The 16,045-nt window shown below is 41.7% G+C and overlaps 1 protein-coding gene across 4 annotated transcripts in view; it reads right to left on the reverse strand.

Annotated features, from left to right (window-relative positions):
• The window catches only part of INADL (InaD-like (Drosophila)), a 396,383-nt gene that overhangs the window by 35,609 nt on the left and 344,729 nt on the right, over positions 1-16,045 (reverse strand). For all 4 annotated transcript variants that reach the window (XM_010833911.1, XM_010833910.1, XM_010833909.1 and 1 more), the window contains 4 exons: positions 15,690-15,804; positions 14,916-14,953; positions 11,473-11,595; positions 10,612-10,716 (listed from right to left, as the gene is read on the reverse strand). In XM_010833911.1, the coding sequence (XP_010832213.1) occupies positions 10,612-10,716; positions 11,473-11,595; positions 14,916-14,953; positions 15,690-15,804 (381 nt within the window). The remainder of the gene's footprint in view (positions 1-10,611; positions 10,717-11,472; positions 11,596-14,915; positions 14,954-15,689; positions 15,805-16,045) is intronic.

Here is a 16,045-nt window from a genome sequence, read left to right on the forward strand (position 1 = left end):
GGTATAATCTTGAAAATACCCGATTGCTGGCTGGTGATTGCCCATCTGGAAAGGTGCTAAGGTGCTAGGATGCTAACCATACTGATGCTTATTCTGAATAATCTACCACCAAATCCTCTGGACTCTGCCTCCAAAATACTTCTCAAGTCTGCTTTCTTTTCATCTCCCCAGTCACCATCCTAATTCAATCCACCATCATTGGTTGCCTTTTACCTGGAATCCCCACTTACTCTCTTCTACACAAGAGCCAGTTATTGTTTGAAATATAAAATGGATAATGACCCTCCCCTGCTTAAATCCTTTCAGTGGTCTCTCTTTGTACCTGGAATAACATTAAGACTCCCTAATTATACAAGTGTCCTTTCCAGAATTACTCCTCTAATCCCATCTATATCAACCCCTCCTCCCCACATTCCAGTTCGTTCTGCCTGGAGTCCTTCCCCACCCCCCGCCCAACTTGGTTTGGCCCCTGAAGCCAAACCAGTTGGCCTGGCATCAGCTTAAATGTCACTTCCATTATACCAACCTTCTTTGATTACCTATGTTTAATTTTTCCTGTTTTCCTCTCTGTAGCACTCTGAATATTCCTCACAAATTGTCATGATATTAATACATATTTGTATGATTGTTAACAGTCTTTCCAGCCAGTCCATCCTAAAGGAAATCAGTCTTGAATATTCATTGGAAGGACTGATGCTGAAACTGAAACTGCAATACTTTGGCTACCTGATCCAAAGAACTGACTCATTGGAAAAGACCCTGATGCTGGGAAAGATTGAAGGCAGGAGAAGGGGACAACAGAGGATGAGATGGTTGGATGGCATCACCGACTCAATGGTGATGTTTGAGTAAACTCTGGGAGTTGGTGATGGACAGGGAGGCCTGTCGTGCTGTGATTCATGGGTCGCAAAGAGTCAGATACAAATGAGCAACTGAACTGAACTGAAAACCTTCTTAAGGAATACAGCAGATGGGGTTCAATTTTCTGAATTGCCACAGAACACAGTGAAATTGGTTTGGGGTCTTTTTAAGAAGAAAAAATTCTAGCAACTAAGGCAGTTACAGAAAGGAAAGGCTCAGCTGGTTAGGACATGAGCCCCCACAAAGCAAGCACTCAAGTAGAGACTCAAACTCTATGGATTTAGGATATGGTGAAGGGGATTCCTATGTTGTAGTTGTTGTTTAGTTGCTAAGTCATGTCTGATTCTTTTGTGACCCCGTGGATGGTAGCCCGCCAGGCTCCTCTGTCCATGGGATTCTCCAGGCAAGCATACTGTAGTGGGTTGCCATGCCCTCCTCCAGGGCATCTTTCGGACCCAGGGATCGAACCTGCGTCTCTTATGTCTCCTGCATTGGCAAGTGGGTTCTTTACCACTAGTGTCACCTGGAAGCCCATGTGGTGTCAGGCAAATCACCTGGTGAAAGGGTACAGACCTGGCCTTAGACCCTCACACCAGGAGATATGCCTCATTCTGCATATAATGAAGTAGGGTCTACACACGGAGCCAGGAAGAGTGAAGTGCAGAGAGTCAAACAAGCAGCTGGAAGCAGAGCTGAACTTCACAGTGGGTGCTCAGCAACAGGAGGGAAAGATACACCCTTCCCCCCCAGTACTACATGGAGAGGGTTTGGGATGTAGGAAATACACACTCCATGGATGTTCTAGGAAGAAAGCTTTTGAACTTTAATAAACTTTCAGGAGCCCATATAAACTGTGAAACCGAAGTCATAGTTCTATTTGGGTAAAAGTTAAATATTTTATCTAGCTAGAAAATACAAAAACATTTGGCAGCACCATCTTACTGGGTGGTAAGGCCTCTCCTTGATCCCTACCCTGAAATAAAAGGGCCTCTCAACAACTGATAATATTAAATCCTAGGAGCAACTTAGGATCCCCCAGCTCCTGCCTATTTTTCAGAAGTGGAATACAAGGGGCTGGATAGGAAATAGGAAGGATTTTCACTGATAGTTTGGTCTTTTGCAGAGAAACAAACAGATAAACCCATCATCCCCAGAATGACTTGATAGCCCCAAGGCATCTATATCAACAATCTTGGTCTTAAGAGTTGATTGGTCTCCCAGACTTGAAGAAGGAGATAATCTGATCTTGGAAAGGTATGCTCAGCTAGATACAAGTTTGAGGAGACAAAGACGTCTTGGTTCAGCCCTGCTGTCTGAAGTGCTCTTCGCCCAGCAAGACCAGGGACCAGGCATGGAGGTAAGACTGGAAGACGGCTTAATTTGTGTGTTTAACTTGTGAGGAAGGGGGAGGCAAACAGGCTAACAGGAATTTTGGTCTTTTTTTGGTTGTTGTTTAAAGTAAATCTTGAACTACTGGGCGTGAACTTCCATAGTAGATTCCAAGGACAGCAAATGTGTTCCTCACCCTGCAGCAAGCAGGCTTGCCGCTGCTGTCACCTGGTGTCCAAGGCAGACACGGACATTCTAAGTGGAGAGGGGGTGGGGGATGGACAGGGATTCTGGCGTAAGGCAGAGAGGCTTCTGGGTCCTGAGGTGATGAGGTCTAAGGTCTGTGCAACCTGAAAGAGCCGTGGTGCCTGGAGTCCTTGGACCTGGCGAGGGCGAGCTCCAACTTGTAGGACCCACAACCTATGGTCTGGCCCTTTTACATCACTCAGCTCAGCAACCCTTCCCCTCATCCCTCAGGCCCCCAGGGGCCCTGAGGAGGCAGATGTGCTCTTTGCTCCCACTTACCCTTCACAATCATTAGTGAAGTGAAGTCACTCAGTCGTGCCCAAATTTTACCGACCCCATGGACTGCAGCCTACCAGGCTCCTCTGTCCATGGGATTTTCCAGGCAAGAATACTGGAGTGGGTTGCCATTTCCTTCTCACAGTCATTAACCTGGTTCAAAACCTGCAAGTCCTCTAAGTCTCTGTTCTTCCCCATTGTTGCACATGGTGCTGTGATAAGCATCCCAAGAGAGGCTCTTTAAGATGGAGAACTAGATATGGAACTGCTGGGTGATGGGGATACATGTATTAAATTAATAGTGTCCTAAGCTGCTATGTGGGTTCACCAGCTTAGACTTACCAGATGCTTAATGAAAGTACTTTGTTTTCTTGTATCTCCGTAACCGTGTTAGGGTCAAACATTCAGTAAATGTCTACCTGAGCAGAGGGAGACCACTGACCCAAAGCAGGAGGAGGAGGAGGTCTCTTCCCCTGAGGAGAGGGAGACCACGGACTTGAAAGAAGAAAAGGAAGCTTCCCTACCTCGGGAGGGGCAGAATATTGATTTGGAGGAAGAGGAAGAGGAAATCACTTCACCTGAGGAGGGGGAGACTTGTGAAAGGAAAGAAGAGAAGGAGGTAGTCACTCCACTCGAGGGCAAGATGTGTGAAATGAAGGATGGGGAAGAGGCCTTATCCTTTCAACTTATGGAACAAAGAGAGACCCGTGAATCCCTGGAAGAGGAAGAACCAATAAGCGTGTTCCCCCCTCCAAATGAATTCTCCCCTCACTCCGTGTTTCCCCCTCCAACTGCTCCAACCCCTCACTCCGTGTTTCCCCCTCCAACTGCCCCAACCCCTCACTCCATGTTTCCCCCTCCAAATGAATTTCCCCCTCCCAGAGCATTTCTCCTTCAATATTTATCTCCTTAGATTTTTGTCTCCTTAAACCTTGACCTTAGGAAGGTATCTGTTCTGATACCTTCATGCCTTATTTAGGTTCTTGTGACATTTAATTTTTTTGTTAAAAACAAAACTTCAATCAGAATTGTATGTTCTATATCAGAGCCATGTATGTTGATACATTTTCTAATTGAATAATAAAACACAAGTCTTTATTGCATAGACCCTAGGATAACTACCTTTGCTCAAAAACAGGTTTGGGGTGGATTATGTTTTGAAGAATTGAGAAGTGAAAATATTTTCCAGCTAAGTATTTACATTGCATCAAATGTACATCCAGGACATTACAATGCATAAAAGCTTGAGCTTCTTGCCTAGAACTTTCTTGACTTGCTGGTCTTGTAAAGGAATGAGATTAGCCTTTAGATCTGTTAGGACCCAAATCTTATAATGAGCTTCCCTGGTGGCTCAGTGGCAAAGGATCCTCCTGCAATGCAGGAGACACAGGTTTGATCCCTAGGTTGGGAAGATTCCCTCAAGTAGGAAAGGGCAACCCACTTAGGTATTCTTGCTTGGGAAATCCCATGGACAGAGGAGCCTGGTAGACTGTAGCCCATGGGGTCACAAAAGAGTTAGGCACAGCTTAGCAATTAAACAACAACAACAACAAAATCTTGTACAAACTCCACACTCATGCCCAACTTGCATCCTAGATTCACAGTACAAATACACTAGAGACAGAGAGAAAGACTGTCAGGTTAAGGTGACCCCTGAGAAAGTTGGCATCTTAAGATGAGGGCACATTATAGAACAATCAAAATGAGCTTGCTTTGTCCCATGCCTGGCATTTGGTGTAACTTAATGGAGTAGAAAGCCCATCTGATTAAAGCTTTTATTTAGAATCTAGTGACACTGATTCTAGTAACATCAGAATACACTGATTTTAATGTATTTGTTTTAAAAACATGGTCTGAAGTGTGAAATGTTTTAAGTTTGGAATGGAGTGAAAGTGAAGTTGCTCAATCGTGTCCAACTCTTTGCAACCTCATGGACTATAAGCCTGCCAGGCTCCTCTGTCCATGGGATTTTCCAGGCAAGAGTACTGGAGTGGGTTGCCATTTCCTTCTCCAGGGGATCTTCCCAACCCAGGGATCGAACCTGGGTCTCCTGCATTGCAGCAGATGCTTTACCCTCTGAGCCACCAGGGAACACAAAATTGAAGTAAGAAGAAGCAAAGTGACTTGGCCACATCACCATCTGATGGCACACATCTCAAATGCCACCTAGAAAACCACCACACTTCCAGGATTTTAAGAGGAATTTTAGCCTCCTCTGACTTCAAGACAATGTTATTATAATGAGAGCAATAAAGTGTGTGTTATGTTGCTTCTGTCGTGTCAGACTCTTTGTGATTCCATGGACTGTAGCCCACCAGGCTCCTCTGTCCATGAGATTCTCCAGGCAAGAATACTGGAGCGCCATTCCTCCTCCAGGGGATCTTCCCAGCCCAGGGATCAAACCCACATCTCGTATGTCTCCTGCACTGGCAGGTGAGTTCTTTACCACTAGGGCCACCTGGGAAGCAATGACAGACAGACAGCAATAAAGAATCACTTACTTAACGCTTCCCTGGTAGCTCAGACAGTAAAGAATCTGCCTGCCAATGCAGAAGACCCCAGTACAATCCCTGGTTTGGGAAGATCCACTGGAGGAGGAAAAGGCAACCCATTCCAGTATTCTTGTCTGAGGAATACCATGGACAGAAGAGCCAGGAGGGCTACAGTCCATGGGGTCGCCAAGAGTCAGACATGACTGAGAGAATAACACTTTCACTTTCCACTTTATTGAATGCTTAACACTTATAATCCACTATTTTTATTAAATGCTACACCTCATTTAATTCTCACAGAAACCTTGGAAGAAAGGAGAAATGATCCAGTTTCCTAGAGGAAGCTGAAGAAGTATTTTTGAAGTATTCAAAAATACTCAACTTTTTGACACTAAAACCTACATGTCCTACAGAACGTACCTGAGGTCATCACTTAAACTTTTCAAACCGGTAGCTCTTGGTCCGTTTCCTTAAGTTTATCACCCCCTTTCTGGCACCACTTGGCTTTCTACCCATAAGGAACCCTCACAGATAGCTGGTCTTAACCCTGGCTACATAATAAATCATGTGGGAAGCTTTAAAATATTCCAATGTTCAAGCCACATCCCAGACCAAATTCCATGGGGTGAGACCCAGGAACTGATACTAGAGTCAGCAATTTGATTGGGCAATCAAGGTTAAGAACTACTCACATGTACCTTTATAAAGAGGGGATACTGGTAGGTTGAGATGGGTATCCAGACATAGAGAAAAGAGCAGTGCAAATCTTTGCTCATCTCTAAAGCATGCACTACCCAGTGGGTTTCAGATTGCTCTCTGAACTAGAAGCATCAGCAACACCTGGCGGCTTGTTATAAAGGGAAATTTGTGGATCCACCCCAGTCCAACAGAATCAGAAGCTCTGGGAGTGGGACCCAGCAATGCATCTGTTTAACAAGCCCTCCAGATGATCCTGGAGCATGCTGAAGTTTGAGAAGTGCTTTTCTCAAATGTCAAAATCACTTCTTTATTCATTCATAGAAAATGATTATCCTCAAAGGAAAGCCATCAAACTCAAATGCTGTGAAACACTTCTTACCCTCTTTTTTAGAAATAACATTACCTCCATCTTTTTTCCTATGTCCTTTGCTCCCAACTAGTCCCTTGCATTCTACTGACTTGCCACCAACTTTGAAAGGGAGAAATCAATTATTTTAAAGATTGCCAGTGATTGATCTGACAGCTGCCTTCCCACAGTTTTATTTACTTTTGTCTCATTGTAAGTGCCGTGTTCTTAAAATTCTTTTCTCCTTTAGGGTCTAGGACCTGTATTCTTAAACTCCTGGAATTTTCTAGGATATTTCCTTTTGTGTGCACATGATTTAAAATTAAGTAATATAGTACATGATAAAAAATTCAACACTCTTATTCCCTAGAGACATACTGAATATTTCTCTTTTCAATTCTAGAGATATAAGCTAAATAATATACTTTATAAGACTACTTTGAACTTTATCATCTTGATCACATCTATAGACTACTCAGTCACATCTATAGACTACTTATTCCAACAGATGAAAATTTAGCTTGCCAAAATCTTACACTTACCTTTTATATTTTTAAGTTCTACTTGTTTCCTGTGTTTCTTTATATGTGTTAAATACTTAAATTTTTGTAGTTTTAACAATTTCCAACAATCTTATTTCAACTCCAAAGATTTAACTCTCATATTTTCCTATGAACACATCTCAAACTGTCATGCTACTAATATTTCATGCATCATGATGTTTCATTCTGTGGGTTTTATTATGACTTACGTAAATGTTATTCATATTGAGCCGACTACTGTTGTATGTTTACATTTCTCTCCCCCTTTCTTTGGTACAAGTTTATTGTCCTCAAGGTGAATAATAAATCTCATTTTGTTTAATTTTTTACATATTATAATAATTCAGCCCCAAACTTTCCACCTGACCTTAAACCTCCAATGCAGTTAAATATACAAGGTAATCCATCTGTCCCTCTTTTTTCCCTCTTTAATTCAGAGGAATCTCTCTTAGAGTCTTCTGGTCCCCCTGCTTCAATTTGGATAAACTGTTCTCTCTGCCTGCTGCATAGCTGTCCTAGGACTTCCCTGTTCCTCAGCTTTAGATCCCCTGGCTTCCCTCTCTCTTACTTTCTTCTTTTGTTGGAGTATATCCTAATTTTCTCAGGGAGCAGAAGAGAGTCAGAAGTCAGGGGGATTAATAAGCGTGTGTCTGGGAGGTCCTTGAGGGCATCTTCCAGAACACATACAAACAAAAACTGATGTAAAAGGGCCCAACTGCTGGTTAGGAGAGACATGCCATGCTCAAGATAATATAGAGAAAACAGTGACTTCTCTTGGGAGACCTAGACTGAAAATGAAACAGAAAAAATAAGACACAGGATTAATTCAGGAGATCCAGCGTCCAACATCGAGGAACTGAAAAAAGAGAAACAGAAAGAGAGAAAAAACAAGAAATGAAGTAAATTTAACTTAAGGTCCATTAATAAGTGAACAAGTTAAATAAAAGAAGAAAAATACCTGTACACTACATTCTAAAGCTTTCAAAGAGAAAAGCATAAGCTATTAGGTTGGCCAAGAAATTCCTTCTCCTGCTGTCCATCGTTGTTACTGATTCCAAGTCTTATTCTCTGTGTTTGTCTCTACTGTTTCATTTATTCAGCCAATACCTATGAAGTATGTGTCAGGCAGTGGGAATGTCAACCCCAAGAAGTTGTGGATGGCCATGTTTATCCCATTTCCAGCACTGAAGTCTTCCCAAGCTTTGGTAGCACACTTCCTCTGTCTGCTGGATATCTCTACCTTGAGTGCCTCCAAACACAACGTTCTCTTCTCTCCCAACATACCCTTCCTGTATTTCCTAGTTTAGTTACTGCTGCCTTAATCCACATTCTATACGCTAAAAGGTCTGGATCCAGAGAAAGCCCCACAGGCTCCTGTAGTGACAAAAATCCCTGATACACTCATTTTATCCTCTGTGTTCTCAAAGAAAGAGGTAAAAACAAAAATTTGTATAAGAGTCTGGGTTATCTGGCTTTGTCCAAAAAAGGTTGGATGGTAATTCATAGACAAAAGTGCTAAACCAGGCAAACTTTCAAAACCAGGCAAATCTAGGCAAACTCTACCTCCAAATATAGTTGAGAATATTTAAAATGATCCCTACATCCAAATCAATTCCCACTGACCAATTTTTATTTGACAATAAGATACCATCAGACTTCAAGGGCAGGAATAGCTGCTTTTTTACTATACCTAGCACTAGCAATTTAAACTACAGGAAGAAGCTTTCAGGAGTGTTGGTGGTCTCCTCCACTCTCTTCCCCTTCTCCACCCCATGGTCTGCTGACCCAGATCTAATCTTCCCTGTGCCATCAGCAGTTGCTGATCGCTTTGCATGTGCACCAACAAGAAGTATTTTCCACAACATCAGACACAATTATCTGACCTTCCTACTGCTCTGCCACTGGGCTGGCTTACCTGATCATGAAAATAATCACCTACTGACAAGTCAGCTGTGATAATGTATTGCTGGTACCACTCCATGCACAGTGTTTCAATTAAAGTGAATACGACTATGCAACTGAAAGGCGTCCGACACAAGATGTAAGAATTTCCCGAGTTCTGTCTCTAAAGCTTTTAGCAGCACGTGTGCCCCATACCCACACACGTACACATACAGAGTTGAGTAGATCACAACCGTCAAAATCCCAAAGGATTCTATTACGTTTTTAACAGCACCTGTTAGACAAATAACACCACCATCTAATGTAATTAACGCAAGAGAACGCTTTGAAACCAAAAGTCATTTTCTTAAAATGCAGAAATAGGAAAAATAAGGAATCCCTTCAGAAGTATGTTAATAGTGGCAATTTGGCTGAATGGAGCATTAACTTCTGCACAGGGAGACCGTGCGCTCATCTCCACTTAAGGAACTTTACATGGTGAATGTCATACTTTCACATTGTGCCTTCCCGTTTCTTTGTGAAGAAGATGGAGCTGAATAAATTACACTGGAAAATAACAACGTCAATAATACTAGATTCCACTAAGGGAAACACTTTCCCCACTCCCTCCCCCCACCCCAACCCCCTCCTGTACATAGTTATCCTCTGAAACAACTTTCTGGTAAAATCCTGTATAACTAATGGGCCACAGCTCTGTGATTGAAGAGTTGCACTTGCATGGCCTCTAGGGGTCAGCATAACTCGAAGGAAAGGCAAGAGCTGGAAACAAGAAAAAGCCAGGATTTGCAGGCTCTGAGGAAGACTGAGGGGTGGAAGGCGAAATGACAGGTAACCCCTGAGGATGAGGACATGAGGAAGCCGTCTCTGGGACTCTACACCCAGTCCACTCAGTTTCCATTTGTGTTCAACAGAAACTTGGGGACCCAGATCATTGAATAATACGTTGCCTATCACATAAACTCCCTGGAAACCCCTGGCAGTCTTTTACAACTCCCTTCCGTGTGTTGAAAGCCACCGACTTTGGTTAAATGTATGTTTTGGCACTTTTGACTTAGACCTCTGAGATGGTGAGACTTAAGCACCATAAATTGTTCCTCCCCAAAGTAATGGTTTTTCAATTCGAACTTATTAAAGACTAGAATGATTAGAGGGGCTGGCTAGCCCTTTCTCTGAGATACTAAATGGTGAGTTTTATTCTTTTTACCTATAGACCATTTAATATTACCCCTGCAGAAGGATGGTGTTTATAATCATAGATTCTGGGGGGAGCTCGGTAATGAAACTGGCTGCCAGTCGCTGCTCTAGCTCAGTGCATGACATCAATCTCAGAGATACTCGGAGTGCTGAAAGAGAAGGAGGGGTGACTAAGAGCACACCTTGTTTCTACTTCCTGGTATATTTCCCTGTGCCTCTGGAGAATACTCTTGGGGACCACAGCTGAAATATGATTGTCTGCCTTAGTTGATGACTACTATGTAGTATTTAGCAGTGCTGGCAATCATTTATGCTACAGGAAAAAAGCACTGTTACTTTTCCTGTCCTTTAAAGGACTGGAAGAAAACAGCGCTTGGACAGTTCAGACGCAGTTTTGGGGTATAAGAAAAGAAATCATTTCCTATTCCATGCAAACTCTGATTTACAAAAGAACACCAGAAGCTAAAAGCCTTGTTGATTTATCATGTGAAGCAAAGAGTAATTTTTCTCCCCTTGTTATGCTTTCATATAATCATGCTCACTGCCTGTATGGGTGGCATTAAAGAATTTCTGAATAAAAATAATAATTTCTTGCTTTCAACCTTCATAATTCACATCAGCAAGCACCCTGCTGGGTGGTGATGCCTCCTGCCAGTGGCGCTCAATCGTTTTTGCTCGCCACTTATCTGCCTCTCCCAGCTGCGAGTTCCATTGATCGCAATACCTGCAGGATAATGCGCCCGTAGGCGTTCTTCAGCAGATTAACCACGTCTGCGTGAGACAGCCCATCCAAAGGTTGCCCATTAATGCTGACAATCCGATCTCCAACCTGGAAGTACAAAAGTGGGAGAAAAATCACTATCATTAAGAAAAATTAAATTTGAGAAGAATGCTTAAAATTCTTTGTAAGTCATATTTCCCATTTGTGGCTATTGTGAAGATTCTGTGTTTCTACTGTGTATGCATGCTCCAGAAGCATGAGGAATTTTTATGGCTTTCGCCCAAATACAGACCAATCAGAGAAACAAGAAGGGGGTCAGATTTGATTATTAAAAGGCCCGGCAGGCCACTTTTGTACCGGGGCAATGGTGGTGTTGCATACATCCATTTGCTACTAATAGTGGGATGCACAAATTACCTGTTCAATGAAGCTCTAATGAGGAAGCCAAATATTTTCTGCTTTATTTTTTTCCACCTAAATTAAGATTAAGGTGTGATGGGGGAAAAAAATCATAAGAATGTTGATGCTTTCGGTGGAAGGAAGATTCTAAGGTCAAATCTTTCTCAGGTGAAAATCAATTTCAGGTGGCACGTGGTGCTAAAAATGATATGGGAAGCTTTGCAAATGAGCTGCAATTTCATCTTTCACTGAGAAGCTTTGATATAAACTATATTTTTATATGCTTAGGGTCATAATGAATTTCAGGTACAAACTGTCGCCAATGCATTTTGCCCACAGTGTGGGTCTCTGATGGCTGCTGGAATTCCAGTTTAAACCACTGCCCACCAATGCCCCTGGCAACCACGTCCTGTCCCACCCCACCCCATCACATGGTGTGAGCACTTCCCCACCCGCTCTGTTTACTTTAAGCTTCTGTGTCCGTGCAGCCACACCACTGGCCTGAATCATGGCAATAAATATTGGGATATCTCCTAAGGGACTTCCTTTTCCTCCAGCAATGCTGATTCCGAGGGCATCACTGGGCTCCTAAAAAAGAGAAGAAAAACAATGCTTATATGTTTAACGAAGAGTCACAACCTGATGGTCCCCAGAGAGTTGCTGAACAAAATTCCTCTGTGACACAGGAGGTCAAGTGAGCATAGGAATTAACTTCAGTGCTTTTGAAGTCAGAAAGACCAGTGTTTCAGCTCTTCATTAACTGAAGTACTTAATTAGCTGGGACAGGGGAATGGGAGGTGGTGTCCTAGGAAGTTCCTTAACCTCTTAGAGCTTCCATCTCTTCATAAAGTGGGAAGAAAACCACCTACCTCACAGTGTTGATCTGAAGATTAAATGAGGTGATATAGTACAGTCCTGGACCACAGAAAAAGCTCAGTAAAATGCAACAGTAGGAGTAAAAAATTTAAAAAAAAAGAAAGAAAGAAAAAAGCAAACCCTATGCTACCGCTGTTCAGTGGCCAATTTTGATGCAGACTTGGCAAGTGTGTCCTCATATGGTGTTTATGATTAAATTACCGCACATATCATGCTCTTCTGGGTGTGAACAAACACACTTGGCTCTGAAGGAGCTGCAGGACCGAGTTAGAACAAAGGATCTTCAAGGACGCCCACTGCAGTGACTACAGAGTTTGGAGAGAGAAGCAACACGTGGCTGAAAATGTTCCCTAAGATCATTAGGTGAGACTGTTTGGCTCATTCTGACTCTGCTAAAGAGACCCTGGCCTTTGTCCAGGTTTCTCTTACATGTATATCACAGGGTTAATATTTTAAAAATCACTAAAAGAACAAATGGTAAGTTCCAGTTTCAACGTGGTGGCATACATACCCTATGGCATCTTGCTCCTACTGATTAAAATGAAGACCTCTTGCCAAAACTTAGAGAACAACTACCTGAGGCTTCTGAAAAGTAAAGAAACTCAAATTGTGGTGGAGAGCTAAAATTTGGAGAAACAATAGCAGAGGGTACATTTTCCAGTTGTTTTCCGTACAGCTTTGACCTGAAGTCAAGGGGCTATAAAATTGGCTGTTGTTGTATTCAATTACTCAGTCGTGTCCAACTCTTTGCAGCCCCATGGACTGCAGTCTGCCAGGCTTATCTGTCCGTGGAATTTTCCAGACAAGAATACTGGAGTGGGTTGCCACTTCCTCCTCCAGGGGATCTTCCCGATCCCGGGATTGAACCCGAGTCTCCTGTGTCTCCTGCATTGGCAGGTGGGTTCTTTACCTCTAGTGCCACCTGGGAAGCCCCCATAAAGTTGGTGCAAATTGTTAAAACTTTGAGGTTAACTCATCTTTCTGGTCAGGGGAAAGAGGAAAAGGAGACCTGGTGGCTGGAGAATGAAGGAAGAAAACTAGAGTAGAAAGAGTCAGAGAGAGGGATCCCGGGAACCCACAGAATTCTGAAGCTCAACTCTAAGCCACACTCATCAGGGACAGCCCCACACTCAGGAACTGAACTGAGATTTGAACCACCACTCATACCATAACTTGCAATATGAGCCTAACTGGGTGGATACTGCTAAAACATAAACAACATTCTTCAGGGTCTATATAGCATAACATTTAGCAGGGTCGGAAAAACCCCGTTACTTGACATGCAAAGAACCAGGGAAATGTGACAAATTTTCTTAAGTTCTTTCAAATATGTAGGACAGTTTAAAGCCAAGATGATACCATTGTCTGGCAGGGCTCTCAAATTATGCAGCCCATGTTAACATATGATAACAAGGACATACATGTTAGGGGAGTGGTTTGGGAAAAAGGACCTACAGGGTTGCAAGGCTTCTGTAGTTTTACCTGATCACTTAAAAATATACATAGGTCAGTGTGCTTCAATTTTACCTCGGTAAAGTTGGAAAAAGGAAAAAGAACAGAATGACCAAAAAACCATACAAGAAAAAACTTCAACGCCCTGTTTTCCAAAGTTTGTGCCCAGCTTCTATATGCATCTGAATGCATCAATAGTAAAGCCCTACATGCAAATGGCAAGATGCGTTTCATTATAAAGTTTCTGCTCTGACTATATGTAGAAAAACAGGGTGGGTAGGAACTGGCCTTTTTATAAAAGCCTGTAAAAACAAGCAGCTGAAATGACTAAGAAAACAGAAAATGATATGCTATAAATCTTGGAATGAGAAATTTATGGAATAATTTGGTTATGTTCAAATTCATTATGATGTTTCTTTAATTTATCCATAATTATGCACATATTGGTACATTTTAACTTCCCCATCCAAGGAACATTTGAGTTGCCACTCTGGTGGAAAGATACTTGGAATAATCAGGCAGATTTAGTCAAAGTTGCAGCCAATGACAAAGGATTCCACTTCCTGGACATTCATGATGAATTAGGTACTCTGCTAAGTACATTGTGTGCATGACCTCATTAATCCAAATAACAAGATTTACCTTGTGAGGTGTTAGAAGCCCAATCTACAGATGAGCAAACTGAGCTTAAGTAACTAGCCACAGGTCATAGAGCTAATAAATGGTAAAGTGTCTTTAAACATAAGTCTAATTGAGTCCAGAGAACCCAGTTAAGCTGGATATCACTTTACTACAGCTGAACTATGAATACAACAAAGTCATAATTTTTTTCATTACTTCTTGAATCCCAAATTTAATAATAAAGCATGAGCAAAATAAAAGTGCTTTTTAACACTCTGCATATCACACAGGAGTCTGAAAATTAGGACTTGATGAATTTATGAACTGAAACGCATCCTACACAGTCTTCTCCAGAGAGCAATTTAGCATTATGTATAAAAGCCTTTGAAAAACAAGTGTGGATTTTGACCCAACAATTTCATTTCTAAGAAATAATCCTAAAGAAAACACCCATGATATGAGCCAAAAAGAAAATACAAAGATATCTTTTGCTATAAAAGATAGCAAAAGTTGAGAAATATGCTACTTGTTTAATAAGAGGACATTGGCTAAGAAAAATTACAGCACATTTATATGATGGAATACTATGTTAACTGACAAAAATCATGCCATATGCTGTCAAAAAATACTGACTTGCATGACTAAGAGTCCATGCTGTAAAGTAAAAAAGGCAAGCTACAACAGTACGTCTAATTGATACCATTTTTTTTGTTTGTTTTTATAAAACTTAAACATGGTACACAAAATGAAGTGGATGGGATGCACCAAAAAATTCACAGTGGTCATGAACGTGCTTTGCTTTATTTTTCTAAGTATGTCTGTGTTATACAGACCATTTATTTACTTCAGTAACTTAAAAGAGCACACTAATAATCCAATACATTGCATTGAGGGGAAGATGTACATATTATGCAAATCTAAAACAAATCAGAAAAAAATAAAAAAAATCAATGACTTACCCTGATTATCTCAACAGTCCTTGGTCCCACATCTGTGCCTATAAAAAAGCAACAAATTAACTTTTTAAAAGTAAGAGATAACATATCTAGGATATAATATTGTCCCATGAAAATGGCATCATTTTCTCGGTCTTTAAGGAGAGAATACTGAGGCAAGAAGGCATTGTACCCTTTCTCAAAATTCTAACTGGCGACCATCTATCAGGGGTTATGTCCTCTATTTTTAGCAAGTCCTTCTGTTTGAGATAGATGTGGCCATAATCATTTGGTCTGACAAAAGCAGATGGACTATAGCAGCAGTTGCTTGGAATATGGTGAGTAAATGGCTTGGAGGGTGAGCCATTTGTGTCTCACAGCACATTTTTCTGCCTTAATCAAAGATAACTTTACCCAAGGAAAGACTTAAAACCCCCCTTCCCTGGCCCACCCATGATGGGATACACACTCTGACCTTCCTTGAGTGACCCATAATTTTTAAATTTTCTCTTTGGAAATGGTTTTCCTTTATGAAGTACTTTAGATTTCTGCTTTTCTTCTTTTCATGTGTAAAGTTAAGGCACATTTCAAACACAGATCTCTATGGCTTTCCTTCCTTTAGAACAGGGCTTTCAGAAACTTTGGGGCTCATGTGGCCGTGTTCAAAGGTTTAAAAACATTTTTGCTATACACCTGAAACTAACACAACATTGTAAATCAACTATACTCCAGTAAATTTTTTTTTTAAAAAGATTGGGTAACAGGATGGTTTTGCTGATGGTGTGTCTGAAGTAATACCTGAATTTTGGGGGGAAGGATCTGAAGCTCGTTTTGTGCCAACCAGGTTTTGCAGGCTGGTGATGACAGGAGCCAGGGAAGGATGGAAACTGCTGTGTGTGCTATGCTGACTCCCCTGAAAAGGAAACTCAGTGGTCAGTTTTAGAAATTCATACTTAATATTACTGTTTTACCTACTGAAGTAACCATAACCATGTAATAGAAAATTCTGTGGAGGCTAAAAAAGAGAACAAAAAGGAAAACTCACACTCCCTCTATCATCACCCTGCTGCTAAGTCACTTCAGTCGTGTCCGACTCTGCAACCACATAGACGGCAGCCCCCGTCCCTGGGATTCTCCAGGCAAGAACACTGGAG

The sequence above is a fragment of the Bison bison genome, unplaced genomic scaffold, assembly GCF_000754665.1.
Source record: "Bison bison bison isolate TAMUID 2011002044 unplaced genomic scaffold, Bison_UMD1.0 scf7180017863957, whole genome shotgun sequence".
Taxonomy (NCBI): Eukaryota; Metazoa; Chordata; class Mammalia; order Artiodactyla; family Bovidae; genus Bison; species Bison bison.